General features: G+C 38.9%; 1 protein-coding gene across 5 annotated transcripts in view; it reads right to left on the minus strand.

Moving 5' to 3' along the window:
• SLC12A2 (solute carrier family 12 member 2) overlaps positions 1 to 14,176 on the minus strand; it is a 78,173-nt gene that overhangs the window by 40,601 nt on the left and 23,396 nt on the right. For all 5 annotated transcript variants that reach the window (XM_075178817.1, XM_075178826.1, XM_075178834.1 and 2 more), the window contains one exon: positions 1,348 to 1,467. In XM_075178817.1, the coding sequence (XP_075034918.1) occupies positions 1,348 to 1,467 (120 nt within the window). The remainder of the gene's footprint in view (positions 1 to 1,347; positions 1,468 to 14,176) is intronic.

Below are 14,176 nucleotides of genomic sequence, written 5' to 3' on the forward strand. Positions count from 1 at the left end.
GTTATCACAATGATTACTCAACCTCTATATTTAGTTAATCCACTTGTACACTCCCACTGTAGATATACAGAGAGTGGAACTCTGCTCTAATCCCTGTTGTGAGATATATATATATATATATATATATATATATATATATATATATACACACACACATACATGCACATACATATTCATACACACTCTCTGGCATGGTTCCCAGTCACATGATCAGTTACAACGAATCACAGCTGTACTACCACCCTTGCTCCTCCTCGCTCCCTCTGCGATTTTAGCAACTAGAGAGACATACAATTTGTTTTACTAAATTTAGTCTTTTCCCAAAAGAATCCCAATTGGCTAGTATTTAAATAGTTGTTTAGCTGTTTATTATTTTTTAAGTACAAACAAATAACCATTCGGGCTATTCAGAATTCAGAAATGACAGCAAAACTAACGCAAAAAGAAAACAGAAATTGTTTATTATGATGCAATCTACCTCCGATAATTGAGGTTTTAAAACAACTTCCAAGTCAAACAAAACATGTAATTTTGGCCTAATATTTTTACAAAAAAAAAATATGGATAAATGGTTAGAATTGATTATTTAAAAAGGGGTTGTCAAGAGTAAAACGAAACAACAAAAAAAATGCTAAAGAAAAATCCTATAGTAGGGTGACTGTTTTTCGATGCTCAAATAACAAAAAATATGGCGGTAAATATAAATTTCAATTCCACATTTTCTAATGAAATAATTAGCGTTCAATTACATTTTAAAGTTAAAAACAGGCAAAGCAATGTGAAATAAACTATGAAGCTGTGACAACAGATCATCTCTTATATGCAGATTCTTATTCTAGAGATCAGTGATCATTATTTCTTGTGGGTCAACTTTATTTTATGAAGTTTTCAAATGATGGAAAGGGTCAGAATTAGCAAAAAGCAACATATAAAAAATGCATCAGTTTGGCCCCAGAAACAGGAGAAAAGGATGAAACCTTGTGGGTCTAGAGGGACTAGTGCCCAGTAAATATATAGTATTGCCCATAGCAATGGATCAGATTCTAACTGTCATTATTCTATTCCCCTTTACTTTTATGTTGTTTCATTAACAAACTGAACAATGGCTATCTGGTGTTAAACTCATTTAATGGAATACAAATTCATACAAGATCAAGAACAGATACTGAAAGAGAGGTGAGAATGTTTGGAGATTTTGAATGGCAAAATCACCTTTAATAGTAATAGTATAGTTAAACATCTTCGCTGCTTTTGTCTTTCTGGCAATTTAGTAAAAGAAGTTAACAAAATAGCTTCAGAAAAATAAAAAAAGAACTTAATTGAAACAAGAAAACAACATTTACTCACCAAAACTCCTTTAATCCAGCCAAATTTCACCACTCCCTTACCATCGGCAACATGATTGGTCATAGCATCACCTGTTGGCGTCCCTTCTTCTCCATTGGCGAAACCATCTTCAAATGGTTCCTAAAAAGAAAAATAAAGCAAATATTGTTAACGCAAGTAATTCTAAAAATAAGATAACTTACACAATAAGAAAACCATTATCCTAAACTCACATTAAGGGACCTGAACCTATTTTTTCCAAGTCACACCCTTAAAAGTAGGGGCGCAATTCATTGTTTCTAAATGTTCTAGAGCCCCAGGCTGAGGTCACGTCGGACTTTTAGAACCCAATGTTCTCCAAGTACTTCCAATGTGTAATGAAACCGTAATTCCCATACACTGCTGTGTCACTACAGGAGCTGCAGAAGGCCATATTAACCTGACTGAAAAAGTGAGACATTCCAAAACTTACAGATATCATACTTTGTACACTTAGCTAAATTAAAATATTGCTCTTTGATATCAAATTTAGACTTAGGCTGGGTACACACTGAAGAATTTTCCAACAAACGTGTTACCTACAACGATTGTACCAACAACTGAAAAAAATAAAAAGAGAAGTCCCGATCAGCATGCAGATTCATGCGTACCACACTATACATGTTTTAAAAGATTTAACCTTATATCTGTGCTCTTTATCCGTCATAACCGTCAACTGAAAAAATCAGGACTCTGTAAACCCTATGGAGATCCTGATCGTGAGTGCATACACACTGCTGGATTAGAACGACATTGAGACGAGATACTGAACAATCAAATGAAACGACAAATCGGTACTTTGGAACGACCATCATTCATCGTTTAAGTATACACAGGGGGTATTGGCCCCAACAGTCATTTATCGTAGGATTGACCCAATAGTCTACTGAAAAACCTGTAGTGCGTACCCAGCCTTACTGCAGTGCTCTTCAATGCGCTTATAGAAAGGAAGTCCCGATTTTAGGGCCCTATAATGTAGTGGACTATACAAGTTTAAATACAGAGGGTTTTTTGTGCTTTTTTTTTTTAAAGCTTTATTCTTATGCTCTATAAAAGCTAAGTCATTATGCGCTTATATTCTGAAGCTTTGTTTTGTGAAGACTAGGTGACAAGAGGGGGGGTTAAATTATGCAACAAAAGGTCATACAAAGCCCAGGGCTTGTAATCAATGGTTAATCTGTGATTTTATCTGCATGGTAAGACTCTACTTTAGAAACACGTTAGCGGTGGCCTTCCTGCATCACAAAGAGGGTTACGCTAGCCCTGTGGCACTCTACCCATATAATGGCATCTAGCACAAAGGCCTCGAGTGCAGTAAGCAATCTAATACTCACTCCTACTTCTGGATATATAGGGGTAGAAAAATCAGATTTCTATTTTTTAATTGGCCAAACCAGCTTCTTCGACCTTTTAAGTAAATTTAGTGCATATAACCAAGCAGGAAAAAGTAATGTATAATGTAGAAGACAAGGAATGGAACCGTCCAGAGAATGAAAAGAAAAACTACCAAAAAGAACAGAGATGCCGAAGTAATATTGGCATCAAGGCGCACTGATTACAGGTATTTGTTCTGCCTTGAACTTGGGTGTTGAGGTACTGCACAATGAAAGAAAACTATTTAGCTTGTTATCAGCGTCAGCATTTTTCCATTAGCTTGAAAGTGACCTAATCACAGGAAATGTCTTAACCAGAATCTTGCTTCACCTGTTATTCTAATAGTAAAAACTATGAAAGTCGCTTCTTATCAGAATATTAGCATTTCACAGGCTGAAACCTTGAATATCTAAAAAAACACGTAAAGGACAGTAGAAAAATACATTCACATTTCTATGTGAATTACACAGGTCGTGATTTCTAACTGTTTGAAACGGACAAGAGTAAACGGTTGTACATCAGCACGTCAACCCACATTACTAAGTATCCCTGCATTACCCATAAAACAATGGTTATATTGGTTGGTCAGCGAGAAGAGAGAAAGAACAATGGTTTGAAAAATGCACTGGTACAGAACAAACTACGTTAAAAGAAACACCTAAGCAAAGCTTAAACAAAAATGCTAATCGCACAGTTTTCCGGCACCATGGCACTTCTGCGTAAAACACTCCTCCAATCCTAAGCATAATAATTTATACCACTTTCATACTGCCGCCCCTGCAATATCCCGGGTTTTTGGAGCTTGACCCAGTAAAAACCCGGGATTTTGGTGCAGTATGAATGGGGTATTATAGATATATAAATTACATTATTAGAATGTCTACATACTTCATACAATATCACTGCCCATTGCCCTCAGAAACACATTATCCTTTCCCTGTGTAACTTTATGTGTCTCAAGGAAATTCTTTCCCCTTTTAACAAGCAATTTCAATTTGATTCCAAAAGCAACAGGCAAATATAACAATACTACTTAATTTAAATAAATTGGAAGGAGAATACATTAAGAGTAGGAAAAGAAACTTGGTAAAGTTAAATAGATAATATAAGGGAGTGGGAAGTGGACAACAGCGAAGAATTATACTCAATGGTCTAAGGCACTAATTGTATTAAATATACAATCACTACAGAGTAAGGCATCCATTCCACATCTAATAAATAAATAAATAAAATACAACAAAACTTTACAAATCTAAGCTTGTGTTTCACTACTGATGTCAGGGGCATTTCACAGACTCAAATGAAAAGAAACTGCATATTCAACAGCTGTTAGGATGAATTTCAACAATTTCAGAAATGCATTTTGCAGTTGGGTACTGGTTTTGACAAATAAATAGGTGAATGGATCCAAGGGGGATTTGAATAGTCATTAGATTAGCAATAAGGTCTTGTACTTTTGCCCAGAACAGTTGGATTATGGGGCTGTACCAAAATATATGGCTAAAAGTTCCACTAGGTCCACAAATTCTTGAATAAAATATAATAATTATGCCGTAAAACCCTAGTATTAAGCGTCATTTTATGTTGATTTTCTTTTATAAATCATGCCTGTTGATGACTTCTTGACATTGCCCCAAATTATTTCTCCACTTTCCACAAAGAGCCTTCTTTTGAAATTCGTTTTCCCAATAGAACATATTGATGTTTTGAGAAAGTGTGGAGGAATAAGGCAACAACTCACCAATTATTACTATAAATCAGCCCATTTTGAGTTGGGCTACCATTTTCAAACATAGCATGTTTGTTAAAGATCAGGTTTCTCCAGTAAAAAATATCTGATCTGAAGATAAGGCTATACCATAGTGAAGAAGTTAACAAAACAAATTAGCATCAGTTCATAAAATTCCATTTTTCTTTTATATGTCAATGGATTGCAGATTTAGTCTTCCTTAAATATATCCTGAGTGGTCAATGTACCAATAAAGTGCCTTTGCAAGCTATTAGGTAAACCTGGGTCTTGCACAAATGGTATTAATGGTAAATGGTTACAATATGCCCAAGAAGCAACAATTTGCGCTAACTCCAGCGCTGTCTATCTGGAATAAGCGTGTCTGGAGGTCCAATTATCGAACATATAAATATTTTGTTACCCCAGAAGTCCCCTTTTAAACTATGTAAATTGCTTTGGAAGGTGAGGAAAATAAATTTACATGTTCCATATTTAGTAACATTTAATAAGTATGACAATGTTTTTGTTCAGTCAACAAGCAACTGTCAATCTACAAAAAATTGTTAAAAAAAAAAAGTTTTAGAATCGAACACCATATTATACTGAATAATAATAATGATTAATAAGAAAAAAACATTTCAACATTTTAATCAATTGTCATGTAGAGGACTCAATGCATCTATGTATTCCATCACAAGTCCTGGGTGATGGAATACAACACCCAAACCGTTGTATATTGGTGCTACTCCTATGGATTGCTCCCTGAACTGCAAAGCAATTTGTGGCTGGGCTTACTAACAGCAGCAGGTTTTATGTAGAGATGAGCGGGCTCGGATTCCGCTAATCCGAGCTCACCCGAACAGTGCGGATCCGAGCACTGTTCGGATATTTCCGGCGGGCAAAAAATTGAAAACGAGGCTCTGTCGTCCAAGTCTCACGTCGAATCTCGCGAGGGGTGGGAGGGAGGGAGGGCCCAGAATAATTCCATCTTGTACCTCTTTTTTTGGCATTATGTGCTCAAGCTACCTCGGTGCAACCTTTTGGCCTAAAAACAATATTGTGAGGTGTTCAGAATAGACTGGAAATTAGTGGAAATGATTGTTATTGAGGTTAATAATAGCGTAGGAGTGAAAAAAAAAAAACACAAAACTGTTTTTTAGCACTTTTTATGTTTTTTTCAAAAAAAATCCGAATCCAAAACACAAGACACCAAAAGTGGCCGGTGCACATCCCTAGTTTTATGACCATTATATTTCCCCTACAATGAGCTCATAAAACCAAGCAAATTAGTGGCAGGGAACAGCTTAGGGGCAAACACACACTGATGGAAAGGAGGAGATAAGAAGTGACTTGTGTTCTAGTGCAGTGTCAGCATACGTTAATATTGTAATAGTCTCCTTGCAAAAACTAAAAACATCACCAACAAAAATCAACCAGTTAAACAAAATAAAAAAATAAAATAAAACATATTACAGCCACAAAACATTACTGGAGTGCACAAAACAAGCTGTCCAGGTTAAGCACAGACGTGGCCTACATAATGGCCAAACATATATTTAAAAAAAAAAAAAAAAAGCTACCAGCTACCAGTCTCTTTGCATAGTAGTGGAAAGTCACTGGATCAGTAAATAGAGAGGGAGCATCCATTTGCCGTTCACATATATAAAATCACTAGAAACGTGTGACATCACCGCCCCCAGGTGCTGTTGATATCCACATTGTATCTTAAAAGCTCCCCATGGCGGGGTGGGGGAGGGACACAGTAATAGTGATCGGCTTGTGCTCTGGACTCTTAGCAGGGCTCCTTCTGCTGCCACTGCTCACAGAGTATAAATTTGTGTGAGTGGAATATGCAAACTAAATAGACTGAAGTGGAACAGTTGGCAAACCATGGTATAAATGGTTAAATGCTTGGTACCAATCAATAACTGAATGAATGGAATGGATTTGTACTCACTATAACGTACCATACACCATATTGGGCCTGATTCATTAAAGAAAAGTAAGGCCAAAAAAAATTAGTACGTTTTCTCCTGGACAAAACCATGTTACAATGCAAGGGGTGCAAATTAGTTTTTTTTTATTTTGCACACAAGTTAAATACTGTCTTTTTTTTTTATGTAGCTCACAAAATACACAAATACTTAATAACTTTATTTGTACACTAAAATTTAAAGTTGATCTAGAACATGCCTTACCTAACTATAAATCTGCCATCACATTTTAATTTGCCTCCCCCTCCAATTCAGTATAGTTTTGTCAATGGGCTAGATTCATTATGGAAAGTAAAGCAAAAAAAATGAGTAACTTTGAACCTTATGTTTAAATCCAAGAAACTAAACCATTAACAAATGAAAAAGTAAAGTTAAGAGCAAATATTTGTCAATTATTTGCTACACAGGGAATGTAAAGAAAAGAAAAGGTTTATTCCTGAAAGCCACCTTAATATGTCTGCCTCATTCAGGGAAGATGAATGAGGACAGCACCCAATACCAAGTAATGAATGCATAGCAGCTCATCCAGGATTCCTGTGTAAAGGGTGCGCTGTTTTTCTATACAACGTGCAAGCGACTAATTATACAAAAAGAGTGAAAGATTCTCTTTTGGGACAGCTTGATAGAATAGTATTACCGCATATTTCTAATATTGTTAGTACTGGCAATGGTGATAATGAACCTACCTCTCAAGCTGCAGTCTCATTTCTCTCCTCTGCTTAAAACTACTGGAGCAGCTTGTGTAGAACCATCTGACCCACTTTCTTTCTCTTCTTGACCCTTAGCAATCAGGCTTCTGCCCACTACACTCCACAGAGGCGGCCCTCACTAAAGTGACAAATTATCTACTCCCAGGTAAGTTAAAGGGTCACTTCTACTCAATTCACCACTGACCTCTCTGCCGCTTTCGATACAGTGATCCCTCTTCTCCACGACATCCTTCACTCCCTTGGCCTTTACAGCACTGTTCTCTCCTGGTTTACCACCAACCTTTCTGAATGCTGCTTCGATGTCTATTTCTGCAAAACCTTCTATCTGTTCTGATTTCTATGTTCCCAGCCCTTTGATTGTCTATCTTTATATCTCTTCTCTCTGAGCGAATACACAGAGCTCATCATCTTCCCCTCCTAGTGCCACTACCCTTCCTCTAGTCTACCTCTCAGTTGATAACATCACATTCTACCCTTTTTCTTAAGCCGGCTGATGTAGTTTGATCCACGATTCCACCCTCAGTTTGACTTCACACATCGTCTTTTGCGCTGTTTTGTTGCCTCTTCGTTCAAACCATTGCTAGAACACACCTTCCTATCTCACTCAGGACGTTACCGAAACCCTTGTCCATAAAATACTTCCAGGCCACAGAAAATTATATAACATGTAAACTTTGCAAATTTACAGGGCCACACCGGTCACTTGAGTGTCAGCAAAAAGATAATGGTTGAATACTCTGCTTAGTACACATCAAGAACGATATAAGTCAGGGATGTTCCCTATCCCAATTGGTGTACATACAAATCGTGGAACATTTTGCACCAGCCATATGTAACAATATACTATGAAGAAAATGTCAATGATAGGCATAACAAAAGCTCTAATTTGTACAACTTTTTTTTATAAAAATTCCACCTCCACATATTTCATTCCCCAATATAATGCAGGTGTTCAATAGGATGAGATTATAAAATAACTTCAAAATTATCCATTTCAAACCTGATGTATTGCATGCGTGTTTAGCAGCACATGATACGAGCATGCTCTTGGCCAACTTCCATTTCAATTGAAAAGAGGATTACATCTTGTATTTGGGAATTAGAATCTCCTCAGGCCAACCACTGTGCTGTCAAATTTGCAGCCCTTATCTCAATTTCAAAAAATAAATAAAACAAATAACACTCTATGTAGAGAAGAAGGAGGGTAGGTTAACAATGACAAAGATGAGTAGCTTCTCATGCACCAGCGGTTCCCAAAGTGTGCGCCGCAGCTCCCAGTGGTGCTGCAGCGCTGTCACAAAGGTGCTGCGATCTCCCTTGGCGGATCCTCCTCACTGTTTTCACGTCCGACAGTGTCAGTGAGGAGCAACAGCAGAGAGGGCATCAGTAAAGAAAACAGCAGAACATGAGGAAGAAGGTAAGTAAAGGAACGGAGAGTGAAGGGGGACACAGAGAGAGAGACGCTGAAGGAGGGAAGAGGGGGACACAGAGTGCGACATGGCAAAGAGGGGGACACAGAGTGCGACATGGCAAAGAGGGGGACACAGAGTGCGACATGGCAAAGAGGGGGACACAGAGTGCGACATGGCAAAGAGGGGGACACAGAGTGCGACATGGCAAAGAGGGGGACACAGAGTGCGACATGGCAAAGAGGGGGACACAGAGTGCGACATGGCAAAGAGGGGGACACAGAGTGCGACATGGCAAAGAGGGGGACACAGAGTGCGACATGGCAAAGAGGGGGACACAGAGTGCGACATGGCAAAGAGGGGGACACAGAGTGCGAGCTGGCAAAGAGGGGGACACAGAGTGCGAGCTGGCAAAGAGGGGGACACAGAGTGCGAGCTGGCAAAGAGGGGGACACAGAGTGCGAGCTGGCAAAGAGGGGGACACAGAGTGCGAGCTGGCAAAGAGGGGGACACAGAGTGCGAGATGGCAAAGAGGGGGACACAGAGTGTGAGATGGCGAAGAGGATATAGAGTGATATGGTGAAGGAGCGCAGTAATATGATGAAGGGGCACAATGTGATGGTGAAGGGGTCTAAATACATCTTACGTCATTTTGACCCAACTACTTAAAAAACAGGACTACCCAATAACTATTTTGGCTTAGGGGTGCCTTGGAAAAATTATGGTGACCCTAAGGGTGCCTTGAACTGAGAAAGTTTGGGAACCACTGTCATACACTCTTATTTGGAAGGTTCTCATGAAAAATAGAAAAAATGGCGTGCAATGGTTCAATTTGAGGAAACTTTTCAAATGAAAAAGTATCCCTCAAAATTATTTTTATCCAGGGGCCACAGATGATGTATTATGGGACCCCAGGGATCCTAGCAATGTAGAAATGACTTTCGGAAGGATAGTCCCTATTTAAGTAAACAGACATGCAAAAATAATTTTGACAACTAATGTGTTAAAGTAATTCTAATGAGAACTTCCAGAAGATGTTTCTGTTACTTTCCCATGGGAACGACATTTGCTTCTCTCACAGTTTGTGACGAAATGAATATTAAAGGCATATAAGACAGTGCAAGTTCATAGGGAGCACAGTATAAACAGTTGTTTTATATGGAAGAAATCTTATTAACATGAACAAACTGAAGGGATTTTTTTGGGGGAAGGTGGGGGGCAATTTCCTTTGCACAGAGACCTGGGCATCATATTATACTGCTACATACACACTAACGCTTGCAGAATTAAAGTATTTCACCTCAACTACTGTAGTATAAGTGACATGAAACATGAATGTGAACTAAAACAACGAGCACATTCCCCAGCTGAATGAGTTATTTGCTATTTAGATATCTGTAAATTGACAATCAAATAACTGAGAAAAATAACTGTTTTCAACTGGAAGGGAAATAATAACAAATGTGTATCCTAAATGTTAGTGTAAACTGTTGTATAATTATCACAGCCAGACCATGATTTTCAAGGACAATTCAAATACTTCACATTATGTTTTGTGTAAAATAACAAAACAAAAAAAAACCCATTAAAATCATAACAAAATAAAATGTTACTAACAGAACAGGAAGTGCCAAAACATCTCTTGCTCTGAGGAAGCATATTTGAGACACAAGTGCCCTGGGACATTATTCTAAGTTTAGCATAACCTTATTAAACTCTTCGAGGAGTAAGTTAGTGATGGTAAATCATGGCATACAATCTTTCCGCGGCAGACCAGTCACTCAGTATTTCCTGTTAGGTATTCTGATTGGACCATGAGGATACATATGGTTAGTTTAGATGAAGCCTGTATGCAGCTAGGTCTTCTGTTCATGGTAAGAAGGAGACTGTGCAAATGAGTGATGTAGTGTGAAGGGAGGATTTTCACTAAAATTGTTCAGTGAGTGTGTTACACAAGACTGGTGAGGACATGGATATTTGGAGTATAGCAAGTGTGCATCATACTAGTAAAATATCTAGTGGACCAAGCAGTGGCCTTTTAGGCAAACACATTCCTTATCTATAACCACAGATAGCCTTATAACATCAGGTTGTATTTGTTTGTGTGTTTAAAATGATCCAGCTACCAACACAAATATATCCTGCATGCAACTCATGTCAGAGTTTTACAGCGTTCCAGAAGTTACCGAATGGATCTACTAGGGTACAACCTGCATTAAAAGGAACTCTCTACCATTTTATTTTCCCTTTGTATTTTTCTAACTCAGGCCTGGACAAATCCCAGTAGTCCAGTTGTTGGAAATATTTTTTGTTTTAAATTTCTTTTGCTGCCAATGGACCATTGGCAGCAATATAAAATATCTTGCTGGTTGCTGAATTCTACATTAATGTATCTAACCCCTGATCTAATGTGGAGATTATAGGATGAATGTAAAAAAAAAATTCTTATCATAGCACTTTATCTAGTTTCTATGACTGTGCTAGTTGGGCTGCTTGCAGAGCTCACCATTCAGAAGATGAGCCATTGTCTTCTCTCCCTCATAATCCTTTATCTTCTCCAGTAGCTGTACAATTCACTGAAGTGTGATAATCCTTTCAGGATATAATAACCTGGAGGGAAGGCCCAATGGCAAAGGATATGTGAGACTTATGGGGCTGTGACCAAGTCCAAAAAAAAAAAAAAAATATGCCAAGGTATTATTATTTTTTATTTATAGGGCGCCACTAGCTATCCGTAGCGTCGTACAGGGACAGACAGAAACACGATACAGGGTGAGACAGCACGGTACAGTTAACAAAAAGCACAGTAACTCCAAAGCTCAATGTACAGCTAGATGAGAGGTGAGAGCCCCAAGCGGGGTAGAGAGAGGGGTAGAAGGGCAGGAGGACCTCGTGGAAGAGACAAGGAGCTGAAGAGCAGAGTTAAGGTGGTGGAGAACAGAAGGAGAGGAGGCCCTGCTCGAAGGGGCGTACAATCTAAGGGGAGGGTAGGACGGACAGAGACGCAATGGTAGGAAGAGGGAATGGGGAGAACAGAGGCAGAGACGGAGAGGGGGGAAGAGGAGAATGAAAAGGAGGGAGGTAAGAGGGGGACAGGAGGGAGGACAGGAGTGGGAGGGGGGTAGGGGGAGACTGGGAGGAGGTCAATTAGGTGGGGGACTGGAGGGCTTTAAGGAAGAGGTGGGTTTTTAAGGCCAGTTTGAAGCTAGACAGGTTGGGGGAAGTTCTGATGGAGCGGGGGAGCTGGTTCCAATGGAGGGGGGCAGCGCGGGAGAAGTCTTGGATGCGAGCATGGGAGGAGGTAACCAGGGGGGGAAGAGAGGCGGCGGTCGTTAGCCGAGCGCAAATGGCGGGATGGAGCGTGAATGGAGATTAGGTTGGAGATGTAGGGAGCAGTGGAGTTGGAGAGGGCCTTGAAAGTAAGAGTGAGGAGCTTGAACACGATTCTGAAGGGGATGGGGAGCCAGTGGAGGGATTGATAGAGGGGGAGATAGAAGAGGAGCGTCGAGAAAGGAAAATGAACCTAGTGGCAGCATTGAGTACGGAGCGAGTATCAGATAAAGTTCACTCATAGCCTATTTCGAGTAATAACATACAAGTAGGCCTATTCTAAACAGTTCACTTTGCTACTCGCTATTATACAAATATATTTTAGAAACTATTCTCCCTTTGAGCTGAAACTTGTAAGTTAAGAGGAATTATATGATCTTTTTTTACAATGTTAAATGTTCAGTGTAGGTAATTTATTGTGTTCCTTGACTCATGTACAAATAAACAGCTTAACACTCATTTCTACCATGATTGTAATAAAGGGGGCAATGAGAATCTAAAAGCCAGACACAGGTTTTTACATTAATTATCAGAACCACAGTTCTCTATCTGAGCAGGTTTAAGTTTAAAAGGATAACTGAGCCCACCAAATATTGCCATATACAAAGAAAAGCGATTTGTTTCCTCCCTACTCAGTCACAAAAGGCATAGACGACATTTAGATTTTAAAAGTGTACCTGCTGCCCACATTGTGGACTATCAATTCACTAGGAATTCGTGAAATCAATAAGGCTTGAGGCTTCGTATTTATTGTTAGTTTATTAGGCTGAGTGTAGCTGCATTCACAAAGTAAAATTTAATAGTTTATTGCCTCCCCAGTCCATAACAGACAACTGAAACCACAGCTACCAACTAATACAACTTAACCTACTAGTATGTTTTTGGAGTGCTGGAGGGAACCGCTGCACCCTGAGTAAACCCACGCAAACACTGGGAGAACATACAAACTCCACACAGATAAGGCCATGGTCCGGAATTGAACTCATGACCCTAGTGCTGTGAGGCAGAAGTGCTAACCACTTAGCCACCGTTCAGTTCTAGCAACCAGAGTTTAGCAAAGTAATATCCAGTCTTTGATAACTATTAATGTCCAATTGTGAATCTTGTTCAAGAAACAAATACAAAACACTCCATGAAAGTAGGGTTGTTTTTCTTCTGACAAACAAACATTCTTTGTACAAAGCACCCTGTTCCCTGTGAGATTATTTCATTTGTAGGAAATATAATGAAATCTTATGCGGAAGAGCACTGGGATTGTTATAAGAGATTATACAGCTTTAGAGGATTATGAAAGAAATCTGTATTTTATGCCTATATATTGTACTGGTTGGGAAAAGAAAAGAAAAAAGGAATTAGCAATTAATTACACAAAACATTGACGTCACAGTGAGGTCTATTTGTTGCAGAGAGCACACTAGTTCACGGGGAAGAGAAGAATAGTATTTGATCAGAATATAATGCAAGATAATATCCATATAACTATCTATGCAACAGAACTAAAATCAGTGAATTGTGATGTAACTTTACATGTTGCTCCCATCACCAAGGTGAAGCCCATATCTAGGTGTGTACATTCCACTACTGAACACTTTCACTGTGAGTCATGTGGTGAAAGGGGGGAGGGTTTATTCGTCAAAACAGTCAAGCCCAAAAGTTGTTTTTAGCTTTGGCAAAGCGGATCTAAAATGAGCAATTACATAAATCAACTCATAGCACCATTGCCTTTATAATGATACTATGCCTGCGGTCTTATCATTTTTATATCTTCAGTCTATGGCCTCATTTTCTTTTTTAAACTTGCCAGGTCAACATCATCAGCACATCATCAACAAAACCTTGGGTGAATAAAGCTCTGACAACCACACACACACAGTTAACCTGGATTGTTGGAGTAACAGCTGTCCAACCAGCATTATCAACAGATTTACACTGATCAAAGAATTGAAAGTTATCCTGGATGTCAACACAGAGAACTATCCTTTACTCATTAAGGCTGGGGGTAGGCATCTTCGCAAAGGCACGGGTGCTAGACATGGAAGGGGAGATGATTTGGCCAATTATTTTTTATTTATTCTTTTAACCAGTTTTTCTTTAAGGGTGTCTGTGTCACATATAAAACATATACCTGCCATCTAATCTAGCCATCTGAAAAAGACAGACTTACCAATAGTTCTTACAGAATGCAGTCAAATCAACACTTACGGGCTGTGTAAATTCTCTATATCTGTAAATAAATTCTACATTTGATACTTCAAAAAAATAAAT

Source organism: Mixophyes fleayi, chromosome 1 (assembly GCF_038048845.1).
Source record: "Mixophyes fleayi isolate aMixFle1 chromosome 1, aMixFle1.hap1, whole genome shotgun sequence".
NCBI lineage: Eukaryota > Metazoa > Chordata > Amphibia > Anura > Limnodynastidae > Mixophyes > Mixophyes fleayi.